This window comes from Pseudophryne corroboree, chromosome 7, assembly GCF_028390025.1.
Source record: "Pseudophryne corroboree isolate aPseCor3 chromosome 7, aPseCor3.hap2, whole genome shotgun sequence".
Classification (NCBI taxonomy): Eukaryota; Metazoa; Chordata; class Amphibia; order Anura; family Myobatrachidae; genus Pseudophryne; species Pseudophryne corroboree.
In genome coordinates, this window is record NC_086450.1 from 503476153 (window position 1) to 503491838 (window position 15686).

The 15686-nt window shown below is 46.5% G+C and overlaps 1 protein-coding gene and 1 pseudogene across 1 annotated transcript in view; both read left to right on the forward strand.

Annotated features, from left to right (window-relative positions):
- Positions 1–8545, forward strand: part of LOC134945814 (phosphatidylinositol transfer protein beta isoform-like) — a 41837-nt gene extending 33292 nt beyond the window's left edge. The window contains exons 11-12 of the mRNA XM_063935326.1: positions 553–626; positions 7559–8545. Coding sequence (XP_063791396.1) covers positions 553–600 — 48 coding nt within the window. The 3' untranslated portion in view covers positions 601–626; positions 7559–8545. The remainder of the gene's footprint in view (positions 1–552; positions 627–7558) is intronic.
- On the forward strand, positions 2030–2145 carry LOC134946955 (U6 spliceosomal RNA; annotated as a pseudogene).
- Positions 8546–15686: the final 7141 nt, after the last annotated feature.

The following is a 15686-nucleotide window of genomic DNA, read 5'->3' on the forward strand; positions in this document are numbered from 1 at the left end:
CGGCTGTGCAGACAATGCTAATTTTAGATTGTGCCACACCTCCGATTGCAAACTTCACACCCCTACTGTATAGGACTCCAGTGTCCCCTAGAGGATTCAGAGAAATGGATTTATCGGTAAGTACCAAAATCCTCCTTTTTCAGTAACTTTTTATATGATCTTCACGATGAAGCTCATAGGGCAACTGTGGAAACACTCAGTGACAGGTTTATTTTTAAATCTATTGAAACAATTTAATTGTGCGCAGGTGGATTTGAATTAGTCATGACCTCTGGCAAATTATTTGGTTTATTTAAATAAAAAAATAAAAAAAATAAGACCCTTTTTATTACTAGACATAAAAAAAAAAATCTTTTTGTGGTGCTCAGTGATAGAGACTTTTAAATAAATCCATTTTGAAATATTCAAAGGGGATGAATGTTTTTATTTAATATTGCAACTGTACAGGTGCTTTTTCATATTTATTTATATGGCTCCAGTATATTCCATTGTGCTTTACAGTTTTCTTTGTCCTGAACTTTATACAACTGACGTGTCCCTATTTCCCTGCAGATGAGGCAGAAAGGAACAGTCCGAGGGATGACTGCAAAAGATGAATAAACTCGCTGGCTCCATGGATTTAACAGGTGATTCAGTACACCGTGGTTGTCTCATTAGTATATTTTTATCGGATAATGCAATGCTCTGTATGACCACAGAGTGGCAGCACTTGCTTGTTATACTTCCATGTGTGGTTGTTAAAGCTGACCTACCGTCTGCTCTCCATTTATGCAGCTGTCTTATGGCCTTGTGCGTCCTAGCGATGCGGCTGGGGCGCACAAGAAGACTGTGCTGATTGGGTTTGACACTTGTAGATTGTGCAACTGAGTCTCTATACGAAGCACACCAGAGCTTGTATTGGAAAATAAGCTGCGGCTGCTACATTGTTGCACTTCGTATACAGAGTCAGAGACTCAGTGGCACACAGATATACAGGTGTTGCATATAAAATTAATCGGCGCAGTCTCCTCGTGCGTCATAGTTGCATTGCGACTAAGACGCCTGACGCTAGCTGACCCTCGCCGGGACCTGACATGCCGAGAGGGGCTGTTTGGCGCAACTGCTGCAAAGATGTAGGAGGATACATCTGTACACTTATTTTACAGACTCTCCCCTAAGCCTTTCCTCAAATTCTCGGAACCCGCCATGTTTGTCAGATTCTTTTTTTTTAAGCATAAACTACTCTTATTATCTTTGTGCTGTATGTTCTCTTTCTGGGAAATCCCGTAAACCTGAAATGTTCCAGACGCTATAAGGAGCTGGTGCGGCAATCCTCGTCAATACCTGAGCAGTGCCAGTCACTCCGTCGGTATTGTAATGCACCAGGCCGGAGTACTAGTAGACTGGTGCAACCGAGGCAGCAGTGGTCTAATTTCTTTCTCCTTCATCCACTAGGGGCCACTGGAGCGTAGTTACAATGGGGATATAGTAGGCAGTAATTGGGAGCTGGCACTTTAAAATTCTCAACCTGTGGCTAGCTCCTCCCCTACTATCTCCCCTCCAAGCCAGTCTTAGTATGTGCCCGATGTGAGCTGGTTCACTTGGGTTTAGCTGAAGAAATTTTTCTTTTTTCTTTATTATTTTATTTTTCTTTCTTACAGACTGGCAGCTCTGCCACTGCCAGTCTGCACCGTGGGAGCTGCCGGCGGGGTCCCATCGCAGCTGCGTGCGGCTAGGGATGGGCCCCGGCTGAGGGAGACACTGAGCTCTCCTGAGTCGGCGGACACCGCTGCGTGCGGCGCGTGTCGCGGCCACTCCATCCAGCAGAAGATTCCGGCAGCATGGCAGCGGTGAGTATCAAAAATGGCCGGACACCGCTGCGTGCGGCTCGTGTCGGGGCCACTCCATCAGAAGATGAGTACAAAAGGGACCGGACACCGCTGCGTGCGGCGTGTGTCGGAGCCTCGGGGTCGAGTTGGAGTACGCCTAAAGTGTGGTGAGTACAAACATCCCCCCTTGTCACTGATGTATGTTTTATCATGTGTTTGAAGTGCTTGCTTCGGCAGCACTAAATTGGAACGATATAGAGAAGTTTAGCAAAGCCCCTGCGCAGCATGAGCCCTGTGCAAGGATGACATGCAAATTCTTGAAGCGTTCCATATAATCCTGACCAGAATTAAACAGTTTCAGTTTTCAACATAGGTATGGTCCCCTATACTCCAGTCATAGAAGGCTGGAGTGCATCAAAGGCGCTTAATAATTTGAACTTGGCGCCATTATATGGGGGGCGGAGCTTCAGCCCGCTCTGTAAGCGGGCTCAGCGCTCTTCACTACCCGGCTGCAGAAGGCAGCCGGGGGATACACAGTGAGAATAGAAGCTGTATGCCAGAGTCTAAGGAGCATACTTAGCACATTATTATTTGCAAAAGTGAGTCATTATTGCTCACACAGCTAGGCTCCAGACTCTGGCACACAAGGTCACATGGGACTCGGTGCATGAAACGCTCCCCGGCCACAGCTTACAAGCGGCCGGGGAGATACAGGGCGCTTCCCGCTTATGGTAGAGCAGGTTTAAATTTGGCGCCGAAGCGGAGGGGGCGGAGCTAACTCCCGCTCTGTTCGGCGGGCTAAGCGCACTCCGTCCCCCGGCCGCTACAGGACACGCCGCTGCACTGTCACACCGCTCCCCGGCCGCTGCAAGCTCCCTTCCCTCTCCGGGCTGTTCAGGGAGGATAAAGGTAGGATGTGGGGGTGAAGGCTATTCCCGCTTTGCTCAGCGGGCTCCCGGCGGCGGATCGCAGCGTTCACTGCCTCTAGACACAAATCCTGTCTCAGGGGGGGTTTTTAAATTTTCTGTGCAGGGAGTTGCTGACATTCCTCCCTGCAGGAGAGTCCTCTGACAGGCATTTCATACAGGAGCCTGCTCTATTACAGGAGCTGGGGCTCATCTCATAATGATTCAAAAATGTGCACAATTTATTTACCATACATATACTACAGTATTTATCTACCCTAATGGGTTCACATACAGGGTTGGATTCACTGTGGGTGTGTATATATATATATATATATATATAGATGTGTATGTATGAATATATATATATATAGATGTGTGGAGGTATGTATATAGATATATGCATACAATGCCGTATATAGGGCAGTGCGGATGGTGTGGTGGTTGGCGTTGCTGCCTTGCGGCATGGAGGGCGTGGGTCTGGTTCCTACCAGTGCCCTACTTTTGTGTAGTTTGTACAGAGGTGTCCACATACATCTTTAAGATAAAACAAACCACTTCCGCAATGTTTTCTAATAACAAAATACCTCCTTGCCACATAACAATTTCCCCCATCTTTTCTCACAGTCTGGTCACCATTTTGAAAAGCCAGCGGAACCTCCGAGAAACATCTGGTGCACCTAAATTTAGCGGTACACTACATACAGTGTGGTCTTCCCTTTATTATTCCTTGGCTAGTTACTAATGCTATTTGTAATTTGGGGAATGCGTGTAAGGCATCAGACAAATAGCGCTGCGGCTCAGTACGCTAGTAGCGGGTATCTGTACAGGGGGACCAGGGTTTGAAAATAAAGAAACTTTAAGGGGAGCCCCTATAGCCTAGGGCTAAGACTCCTGTCCCACAGCGCAGCGCTACTGGTTCAGGTCTCCGCTGCTCCAGAAAGTTTATTTGATGTCGGTCACTATATATTATAGTGCAGACTTTACATATGGCTGTGTTTCTTTAACCCACCTTTTCTCCTCTCACCTGGGATAGTTAAAGAATTCCCTCTTAGGTGTGAAGTATGCGGTGGAGCCATCTGCAGAGCCCTCCACGCGCCTGCAGGACACTCCTGTTGAACAGCTCAGATTATACAGGTAATGTCACTATTAACCAGAGATCTTGTACGTCATTTCACCTCTCCAGGTTTCTAAAGGAACCTTGCTAACCTTCCAGGTTACAATACTAATGATGTCTGTTTTCTGTGGAGTCTGAACCAGTGTCTCAGAATATCCAGGTGCATTATACAGCAGTTCGTCTGGTACTGCAGGTAAAGGAGGCGGACACGTCAAGTCCATCAGGGTTCGACGCCAATGACGAAATGACAGCGACTGGCCCAGTCTCGGATGAGCTGGGCAGGCTCCGGTAGGCGGCCGTCAGACACCCGAACACACAAAATCAGGTATCAAACAATGTTTGTTTTCCCTACCCTCTTCCCACAGTCGTCAGGAGATGGTATCAGAACCTTTCTAGGATATACCCCTCGATGTACCGCCGGTCCAACAAGCTGCCGTTTTCCTGAGCAACCTTGTTCAGGGACCCATCGAAGACATATACGGCAGCATGTTTCTACCTTGTCCGGAACAGGTAGGTTGTGGAACAATTGTCCTCTAGGTTACAGGATGTTTCACATCAGGATCAATTGATACTTTGGTACAGGTCCGAATCACGATTCTGCTCTATGATCTTTGAAGGTCACCACGTCTGCAGACTCGGACCCTGCATTTTCGCTTGGGCTGTCTTAAACCGTCGACCTCTGGGGCTGCGACTGTGACAGGTGAACATGTAATCCTACGGGGCAGATGGTTCAGGGGAAGGAACTTTCTGCAGGATTTCTTGAACCATTGGAGGTAAGTCCACTTTGCTTTCTCCTAATACTGCCCCAGCTCCAAGACAGACCGTTACCGGTCTTTCCTTTAGATTTTTCCGTGACCCTTCGGAAACTTTCGACTCCACACGGGCGATATTTCAGTCGCCAGGGGATCTCAAAAAAAAAAAAAAAAAAAAAAAAAAGAGCTGAAGCAGAGGTTCAGCATCATCCTTATAAACCCACTACAGGTCAGACTTTCCTACCACCTGGAGGGTCCCAGGGTAGGCGCAGGTCGGTGGTCCTATGGGAAGAACTGAGAAGGCTGGGGCAAACTAGATTTCGGAACAACCATCTCAGGAGTCCCTCGGCAGGGGGCGGCCGATTTACGATGACAAGAGTCATACTGCAGGCGGCGCTCCATATGCTTCTAACCGCAAAGAGTGTTGATCCCTGTTTTTCACATATCATTTGAATCGGGACAGTTCTCAGGCCTTTGTTTTCTTCTCACGTTCCGAAGCCAGTTGGCTCGGCCAGACCTATTCTGGCCTTACAATCCTTTCAGTCTGTGATTGTTTTTTTTTTTGAACAAGAAAGGGAGTTTTTACGTGTCCCTTGTCTTCAGAGATGCCTGTTTACTGATTTCAGTTGGACGGGCTTTTCTCAGATTCACATTACAGGATTCTCATTTTCACTGTCAGTCCTTTCCTCTCGGTATCTCTTCCGCTCCCACAGAGTTCAGGAAGATCACAGAATAACTCTTTCAAGGGCAGAAGGTGACGTTGGTTCCCTAAATGGACAATCTACTGCTGCTTTCCCACTCTGTACATTAGGTGGCTTCTGAATATCCGGAGGATCCAGGAGCTTATGGTTCAACACAGATCCAATTTATGCTCCTCATAGACGTTTCTCAACTTGGTCCGTCAGAGGATTTTTCCTTCCTCGGCACCAGGTACTCTATTCCTTCAGTCAAGTTGCGACGCAAGGAGTGGTCGCCTCCATTCCTCTCTGAGCGGGGGACAACATTCCTCTCTGAACGGGGGACAACATCCCTCTCTGAGCGGGGGACAACAATCTTCTTTCCGGGTCAAGCCACCAGGTCAGACTCCCGGGGGAGAAAACATTCCCCGGAGTTTTGTCAGCTGGTCCGCTGTGGGCGGAGATTTCGGATCGACCTCAGGGCGTTCTGACTGACTTTTTAACCCTTTACTACTCTCGGGCGTGAGCTCGGGCAGTAGCCGAGGAGGCCCTCAGGGCTCCGGGGAGTTTTCTGGTTATTCTATCCGGCCTCCCTTTTTAATTTCTACCTCCGGTTCGGTAACACAGGAGGGGATTATGCGTGCTAGTCCTCTCGGTGGCTCTGGTTGGGCCACAGATGTCTTGAAGATACAGATACACCTGTTGTCAGTAGAGGAGCCTATGCTACTACCTCGACTGGACTGTCCACTTCAACAACTTTTCCTTGTTCAATCTTACACTGGTTCCGTGTAACCGTGTGACTGTTCACGAGACCTCAGAAGGGAGTAGTTCCCTAGGTTGGTTAGGCCTACCGGGCCCCGATTTCAGAAGTCTGTTACCTCTTCTCGCTTTTGCCACTTTTGGAAAACTGTATCGGACATAATAAGCATAAAAGGGGTTTTCCCCTTCTTTCAGTTACCATTCAGCCGTCATCTTTGGTTTCTCTGGGAGGTTTTGCTCCGCTGCGCTTCATACCACACTGACCTGAATTTTAGGTCTCTGTTTTTTTCGGTTTTCTTCCAAAAGAGATTAGCCTAGCGGCCGTAGGTTCGGCCTCTTTTTCAGGGAGTGCTCTATGGCATCTCCCCCGGCTGAGTTTCGGTCTCAGCGGTCGTTTCTTCCTGAGGGGATGTCCATTTTTCCGACAAATCTGACACTAGTGTTTTTTGGTCCTCTTTGAATGTTGTCATGGCTCGCCGACTCTCCCTACAGAGGTCTTCGGCTATTCGACAAAGTGTTTTCTTCTTGGTGCTGTACAATGCTCCCGTGCTAAATAGCCGGGGTCCCAACATACGCTGGGCCGTTGGATACATCTAACCATCAGACAGTCTTCTTGGAGGTTGCTAGGGAGCCTCCGTATTCCATTTCAGCGCACTTAACGCGCGTGGTAAGACCTTTGTGGGCGGCTGCCCGTGGGGTCTCCATAAATAGTTTGTCGGGCGGCTACTTGGTCGGACTGACATTCCTATTGTCAAATTCTACAAGTTTGACACTTTTGCGGCCTCTGCATCACAATTTGGCCGAGCAGTTTTTACAGGACTCGCAGCGCTCTCCCGCCCGTTTTTGGGAGCTCTGGGACGTCCCCATTGTAACTACGCTCCAGTGGCCCCTAGTGGATGAAGGAGAAAACAGGATTTTGGTACTTACCGATAAATCCCTTTCTCCGATTCCACAGGGGCCACTGGACGCCCGCCCAGCGCTGTTCCTCCTTGTTTTTTGCTTAACGGTTTGCAGATCACCATATGACTGCTTGTTGAGTTCAGGCTAGCCTGGTTTTTTGTCAGGTTCTGTTCCAGGTTTAGTTTGGGTTATCCTGGTTTACAGGGCGTCATTAACCTCCTCTACCTTAAGGTTTGTTTATTCCATCTCTCATCGGGCACAGTTTTACGTAGACTGGCTTGGAGGGGAGATAGTAGGGGAGGAGCTAGCCACAGGTTGAGAATTTTAAAGTGCCAGCTCCCAATTACTGCCTACTATATCCCCATTGTAACTACGCTCCAGTGGCCCCTGTGGAATCGGAGAAAGGGATTTATCGGTAAGTACCAAAATCCTGTTATCTCCTTAATAGGAGTTGCTTATTTCCATGTTGTCCGCAGGGAGTAAGTCGTGCACCTCCCCACTATTACAGTAATTCTGTATAGACCTATGTCCTCTTCAGACGTCCTAGTGGGAAGACGACGATACCCAGAAGTCTCTGAGTAGGAGTGGCTTATCTTTTAGACCCGTTCCATTACCATTTCTTTTCTTTTTTTTCTCTTAGTTTCCTCTCATATACGGAGCCTGAACCATCATCCTTCCTCTCATTGGCTGGACTGCGCAGGGGCCCTGTTCCCAGGGGCGTGAGGAACAGAACGGAGTGAAAAAGCTGCTGCCCACCTCCTCCAGCTGCTTCTTACCCACCCGTTCCATGTTTCTCTTGTTCTTGCCTAGCTCTTCAGCGCAGAGTTCAGGCGCGCCCCCTGCTGGCTGTTCCTGTCAGTGTCGGACTCCGTTAACCCTTTCACTGCTGCTGGGTTGCGCTACCTCTCAGCGGGGGGATACAAGATGGCGGCATTTCCAGGGTTGGACACTGTTATGAGGGCGGGCTGAGGTTCAATAGTGAAATTAACCCTTCCCTGCTGGAAACTGAAGCTGAGCTGCCAGCGTTTATGTACATAATGTATTTGGGTTGTGTCAATATGCAGAACGGTTAGTACACAGCGCCCATCGTTACTTCTGTTGTGTCCCTGCGTATACAGCAGGTTGATACGTGCTGTCCTGCCAGCATTTATAAAGCTCTACGAGGGGCTCAGCTACTACTCGGATGTCTCGGAATCGGGAAGGAGGCGGAAATGCATTTAAGCAAAAAAGAGGTTTCTACTTCCTAGGTTGAGGATATAGCACTGCTGTCCAGCAGTGGAGTGGTTAATGCTGTATGCTACTGGCCGGCAGTGTAGGGGTTAATGTCACTATGCACTACTGTCTGTCAGTGCAGGGGTTAAGGGTGCAATTTATGACAGGTCCTTCCACTTCAGGGGGCTTCATAGGTGCGGCCCTTTCTGGGGGCTTCCCGGTGCACTGAGTGCCGTTTTTTTTGTTTTCTTGAGTTGAGAGGAGAGAGCGATTTTTACTGAGAAGGGACCAGGAGGGTTGTGGGCGGGGCTGTAATCATGCCTATGATGGGATTGGTGGGTGGGGTGTTCCATTTTTGTTTTTAAGGGTGTCATGTGACAGCATTTATGGAAATAAAACAAAATTATAATAACAAGGTCTAAGTTGGTCTATGGGGAGGTGATTTTTGGAGGGGTAACTTCACTGCAAAAAAAAATAAGTTTCCGTCGTCTCTAATAATTGTCTGTTTAACACGATTGGGGTTTGTTCGTAGTCGCAGCTGAATGGGTTAATCGCTGAAGGGGTATGTGGCGAGCGAGACCGTGATGATGTCTCCGCCTTTCCTTAATGACCAGATAGAGGGGGACGGCAGCCGATCCGAGCGAGAGAGCCAGGAACACACAGTGAATCTAGAATGCAGAGAGAACATTTTAGAGGATGATTTAACGCTTACAAGCACAATTGACAAAGTTTTATGGTAAGCTTCCTAGAATAAAGGCGTTGGGCCATTTATGATGGCTGTAGCGTACAACTGGGGCAGACTATGGATGTTCCTAGTCTATGCACAGCTTCTACACTTCTGTTGTGTAGAAGCTGTGCATAGATTTCTGAGGTTGGGACCTCAGAAATTGTGTAATGTGACAGTGCTTTCCTAGCGTGAGGGGCTCCTGCTGTTGTTGGGGCCTCGGAAATGCTGCAGGGTGACGATGGTCTCTACCCTGTGTGGCTCCATCTAGAATGAGACAATGGATAGTTAAACAAGCGGAAACGCTGGAGGTCCAAAGCTGGGGACCAGCTAACTAGCAAAAGCTGAAGTACAAAGCTGTCAAAGCAAGATTGCAAGGAAGTATAAGACCTTTAGCTGCTGTTTAGTAAGGAACAGAAGTATCTGTGGGAGAGTAATAACCATCCAGACTGGAACCAATGACGTTAGACACTAGGCCGTCACTCACCCAGAACGGGTTCCCCTGTAGACTGCCTGTGAACAGCAGGAAGATAGGATGCTGGATGAGTGTCAGGACTGAAGAGATGAGGGTGTGGATTCCCAGCAGCACCCCAAAGTGGGTGTTCGGAAACCTGAGTGGAAGAAGAGAGAGAGATGCCCGTGAGCCATCTGTTCACGTAGCAGGTGCTGACCGTGGTTTGGTCATGTGACGGCGTCCATACTCACACACAGTGATACAGGGTGCAGCTGAGAAGAAGCATTGATGTTCTCACAACCACATGAAGGATAAATGCTATAACCTGTGGGACAAAGTAGAAGGGAGACCGTTAAGAGTAATCAAAGTGCCACGGTCGCGGACACCGTTGAAGTGGTTAAGCTGTGAACTGCGCCAATATTCCTGCAAATGCAGCCTATTCATTTCTTAAGCACACGTACCTTATGCCCGAGCGGTGTGAGGAAGGATCTTACCCATTGATATTTATCCATGCAAGGAAAGAACTGAACCTACCAATGCTTTCCTAATAGAAGCGTGTCTGAAAGGCAATTGGTTGATTGAGTGCAATACTCAACAAATCCTGCAGATGGCGCAGTGGCAGCTTAGCGGACCATATGGCAATCTTATTTCGCAGCATCTGATAGCAGTGAGGTTCTGCTGCGTGCTATAGACACATTCTCACACCAATACAGTCTAGCTTGATAAAGTGAAACTTCCATCATGTTGGCGAAAACTTTAATTTGGTTAAAAAAATATATATATCTTATTTACCTGGGCCCAGAGGGATGAGATGAGACAGCTTATTCCAAAGCAGGCGACCACAAGAATCCTCAGCATGTAGACCGCAGACAGTCTCTTAATGCTGCATTTACTTCTATGTGTACTCCTAGGAGACATCAGATCATTGTTTATACATTAGAAAGAACAGCGAGATCTCATGACCAAATATTATCAGGACAGGATCAGACAGCGCCGGGTGTCTATATATAATATACAGAGATCTGACTGGGTGTTATTATCAGGACAGGATCAGACAGCGCCGGGTGTCTATATATAATATACAGAGATCTGACTGGGTGTTATTATCAGGACAGGGTCAGACAGTGCCGGGTGTCTATATATAATATACAGAGATATTCTGACTGGGTGTTATTATCAGGACAGGATCAGACAGCGCCGGGTGTCTATATATAATATACAGAGATCTCCTGACTGGGTGTTATTATCAGGACAGGGTCAGACAGCGCCGGGTGTCTATATATAATATACAGAGTTCTCCTGACTGGGTGTTATTATCAGGACAGGATCAGACAGCGCCGGGTGTCTATATATAATATACAGAGATCCTCTGATTGAGTGTTATTATCAGGACAGGGTCAGACAGCGCCGGGTGTCTATACATAATATACAGAGAGTTCCTGACTGGGTGTTATTATCAGGATAGGGTCAGACAGTGCCGGGTGTCTATATATAATATACAGAGATCTCCTGACTGGGTGTTATTATCAGGACAGGATCAGACAGCGCCGGGTGTCTATATATAATATACAGAGATCTCCTGACTGGGTGTTATTATCAGGACAGGGTCAGACAGCGCCGGGTGTCTATATATAATATACAGAGATCCTCTGATTGAGTGTTATTATCAGGACAGGGTCAGACAGCGCCGGGTGTCTATATATAATATACAGAGAGCTCCTGACTGGGTGTTATTATCAGGACAGGATCAGACAGCGCCGGGTGTCTATATATAATATACAGAGATCCTCTGATTGAGTGTTATTATCAGGACAGGGTCAGACAGCGCCGGGTGTCTATATATAATATACAGAGAGTTCCTGACTGGGTGTTATTATCAGGATAGGGTCAGACAGCGCCGGGTGTCTATATATAATATACAGAGATCTCCTGACTGGGTGTTATTATCAGTACAGGATCAGACAGCGCCGGGTGTCTATATATAATATACAGAGAGCTCCTGACTGGGTGGTGTTATCAGGACAGGATCAGACAGCGCCGGGTATATATATAATATACAGAGATCTCCTGACTGGGTGTTATTATCAGGACAGGATCAGACATAGACCGGGTATATATATAATATACAGAGATCTCCTGACTGGGTGTTATTATCAGGACAGGATCAGACAGTGCCGGGTGTCTATATATAATATACAGAGATCCCCTGACTGGGTGTTATTATCAGGACAGGATCAGACATAGCCCGGGTGTCTATATATAATATACAGAGAGCTCCTGACTGGGTGTTATTATCAGGACAGGATCAGACCGTGCCGGGTGTCTATATATAATATACAGAGATCTCCTGACTGGGTGTTATTATCAGGACAGGATCAGACATCGCCGGGTGTCTATATATAATATACAGAGATCTGACTGGGTGTTATTATCAGGACAGGGTCAGACAGCGCCGGGTGTCTATATATAATATACAGAGATCTGACTGGGTGTTATTATCAGGACAGGGTCAGACAGCGCCGGGTGTCTATATATAATATACAGAGATCTCCTGACTGGGTGTTATTATCAGGATAGGGTCAGACAGCGCCGGGTGTCTATATATAATATACAGAGATCTCCTGACTGGGTGTTATTATCAGGACAGGGTCAGACAGCGCCGGGTGTCTATATATAATATACAGAGAGCTCCTGACTGGGTGTTATTATCAGGACAGGATCAGACAGCGCCGGGTGTCTATATATAATATACAGAGATCTCCTGACTGGGTGTTATCAGGACAGGATCAGACATAGACCGGGTATATATATAATATACAGAGATCTCCTGACTGGGTGTTATTATCAGGACAGGATCAGACATAGACCGGGTATATATATAATATACAGAGATCTCCTGACTGGGTGTTATTATCAGGACAGGATCAGACATAGCCCGGGTATATATATATAATATACAGAGATCTCCTGACTGGGTGTTATTATCAGGACAGGATCAGACCGTGCCGGGTCTCTATATATAATATACAGAGATCTCCTGACTGGGTGTTATTATCAGGACAGGATCAGACATCGCCGGGTGTCTATATATAATATACAGAGATCTGACTGGGTGTTATTATCAGGACAGGGTCAGACAGCGCCGGGTGTCTCTATATAATATACAGAGATCTGACTGGGTGTTATTATCAGGACAGGGTCAGACAGCGCCGGGTGTCTATATATAATATACAGAGATCTCCTGACTGGGTGTTATTATCAGGACAGGGTCAGACAGCGCCGGGTGTCTATATATAATATACAGAGAGCTCCTGACTGGGTGTTATTATCAGGACAGGATCAGACAGCGCCGGGTGTCTATATATAATATACAGAGATCTCCTGACTGGGTGTTATCAGGACAGGATCAGACATAGACCGGGTATATATATAATATACAGAGATCTCCTGACTGGGTGTTATTATCAGGACAGGATCAGACATAGACCGGGTATATATATATAATATACAGAGATCTCCTGACTGGGTGTTATTATCAGGACAGGATCAGACATAGCCCGGGTATATATATATAATATACAGAGATCTCCTGACTGGGTGTTATTATCAGGACAGGATCAGACAGTGCCGGGTGTCTATATATAATATACAGAGATCTCCTGACTGGGTGTTATTATCAGGACAGGATCAGACATCGCCGGGTGTCTATATATAATATACAGAGATCTGACTGGGTGTTATTATCAGGACAGGGTCAGACAGCGCCGGGTGTCTATATATAATATACAGAGATCTGACTGGGTGTTATTATCAGGACAGGGTCAGACAGCGCCGGGTGTCTATATATAATATACAGAGATCTCCTGACTGGGTGTTATTATCAGGATAGGGTCAGACAGCGCCGGGTGTCTATATATAATATACACAGATCTCCTGACTGGGTGTTATTATCAGGACAGGGTCAGACAGCGCCGGGTGTCTATATATAATATACAGAGATCTCCTGACTGGGTGTTATTATCAGGACAGGGTCAGACAGCGCCGGGTGTCTATATATAATATACAGAGATCTCCTGACTGGGTGTTATTATCAGGACAGGATCAGACAGCGCCGGGTGTCTATATATAATATACAGAGATCTCCTGACTGGGTGTTATTATCAGGACAGGATCAAATAGCGCCGGGTGTCTATATATAATATACAGAGAGCTCCTGACTGGGTGTTATTATCAGGACAGGATCAGACAGCGCCGGTTGTCTATATATAATATACAGAGATCTCCTGACTGGGTGTTATTATCAGGACAGGATCAGACAGCGCCGGGTGTCTATATATAATATACAGAGATCTGACTGGGTGTTATTATCAGGACAGGGTCAGACAGTGCCGGGTGTCTATATATAATATACAGAGATCTGACTGGGTGTTATTATCAGGACAGGGTCAGACAGCGCCGGGTGTCTATATATAATATACAGAGAGCTCCTGACTGGGTGTTATTATCAGGACAGGATCAGACAGCGCCGGGTGTCTATATATAATATACAGAGATCTCCTGACTGGGTGTTATTATCAGGATAGTGTCAGACATAGACCGGGTATATATATAATATACAGAGATCTCCTGACTGGGTGTTATTATCAGGACAGGATCAGACATAGACCGGGTATATATATAATATACAGAGATCTCCTGACTGGGTGTTATTATCAGGACAGGATCAGACATAGCCCGGGTATATATATATAATATACAGAGATCTCCTGACTGGGTGTTATTATCAGGACAGGATCAGACCGTGCCGGGTGTCTATATATAATATACAGAGATCTCCTGACTGGGTGTTATTATCAGGACAGGATCAGACATCGCCGGGTGTCTATATATAATATACAGAGATCTGACTGGGTGTTATTATCAGGACAGGGTCAGACAGTGCCGGGTGTCTATATATAATATACAGAGATCTGACAGGGTGTTATTATCAGGACAGGGTCAGACAGCGCCGGGTGTCTATATATAATATACAGAGATCTGACTGGGTGTTATTATCAGGACAGGATCAGACAGCGCCGGGTGTCTATATATAATATACAGAGAGCTCATGACTGGGTGTTATTATCAGGACAGGATCAGATAGCGCCGGGTGTCTATATATAATATACAGAGAGCTCCTGACTGGGTGTTATTATCAGGACAGGATCAGACAGCGCCGGTTGTCTATATATAATATACAGAGATCTCCTGACTGGGTGTTATTATCAGGACAGGATCAGACAGCGCCGGGTGTCTATATATAATATACAGAGATCTCCTGACTGGGTGTTATTATCAGGACAGGGTCAGACAGCGCCGGGTGTCTCTATATAATATACAGAGAGCTCCTGACTGGGTGTTATTATCAGGACAGGATCAGACAGTGCCGGGTGTCTATATATAATATACAGAGATCTCCTGACTGGGTGTTATTATCAGGACAGGATCAGACAGCGCCGGGTGTCTATATATAATATACAGAGATCTCCTGACTGGGTGTTATTATCAGGACAGGATCAGACAGTGCCGGGTGTCTATATATAATATACAGAGATCTCCTGACTGGGTGTTATTATCAGGACAGGGTCAGACAGTGCCGGGTGTCTATATATAATATACAGAGATCTCCTGACTGGGTGTTATTATCAGGACAGGATCAGACAGCGCCGGGTGTCTATATATAATATACAGAGATCTCCTGACTGGGTGTTATTATCAGGACAGGATCAGATAGCGCCGGGTGTCTATATATAATATACAGAGAGCTCCTGACTGGGTGTTATTATCAGGACAGGATCAGACAGCGCCGGGTGTCTATATATAATATACAGAGATCTGACTGGGTGTTATTATCAGGACAGGATCAGACAGCGCCGGGTGTCTATATATAATATACTGAGAGCTCCTGACTGGGTGTTATTATCAGGACAGGATCAGACAGCGCCGGTTGTCTATATATAATATACAGAGATCTCCTGACTGGGTGTTATTATCAGGACAGGATCAGACAGCGCCGGGTGTCTATATATAATATACAGAGATCTCCTGACTGGGTGTTATTATCAGGACAGGATCAGACAGCGCCGGGTGTCTATATATAATGTACAGAGAGCTCCTGACTGGGTGTTATTATCAGGACAGGGTCAGACAGTGCCGGGTGTCTATATATAATATACAGAGATCTGACTGGGTGTTATTATCAGGACAGGGTCAGACAGCGCCGGGTGTCTATATATAATATACAGAGAGCTCCTGACTGGGTGTTATTATCAGGACAGGATCAGACAGCGCCGGGTGTCTATATATAATATACAGAGATCTCCTGACTGGGTGTTATTA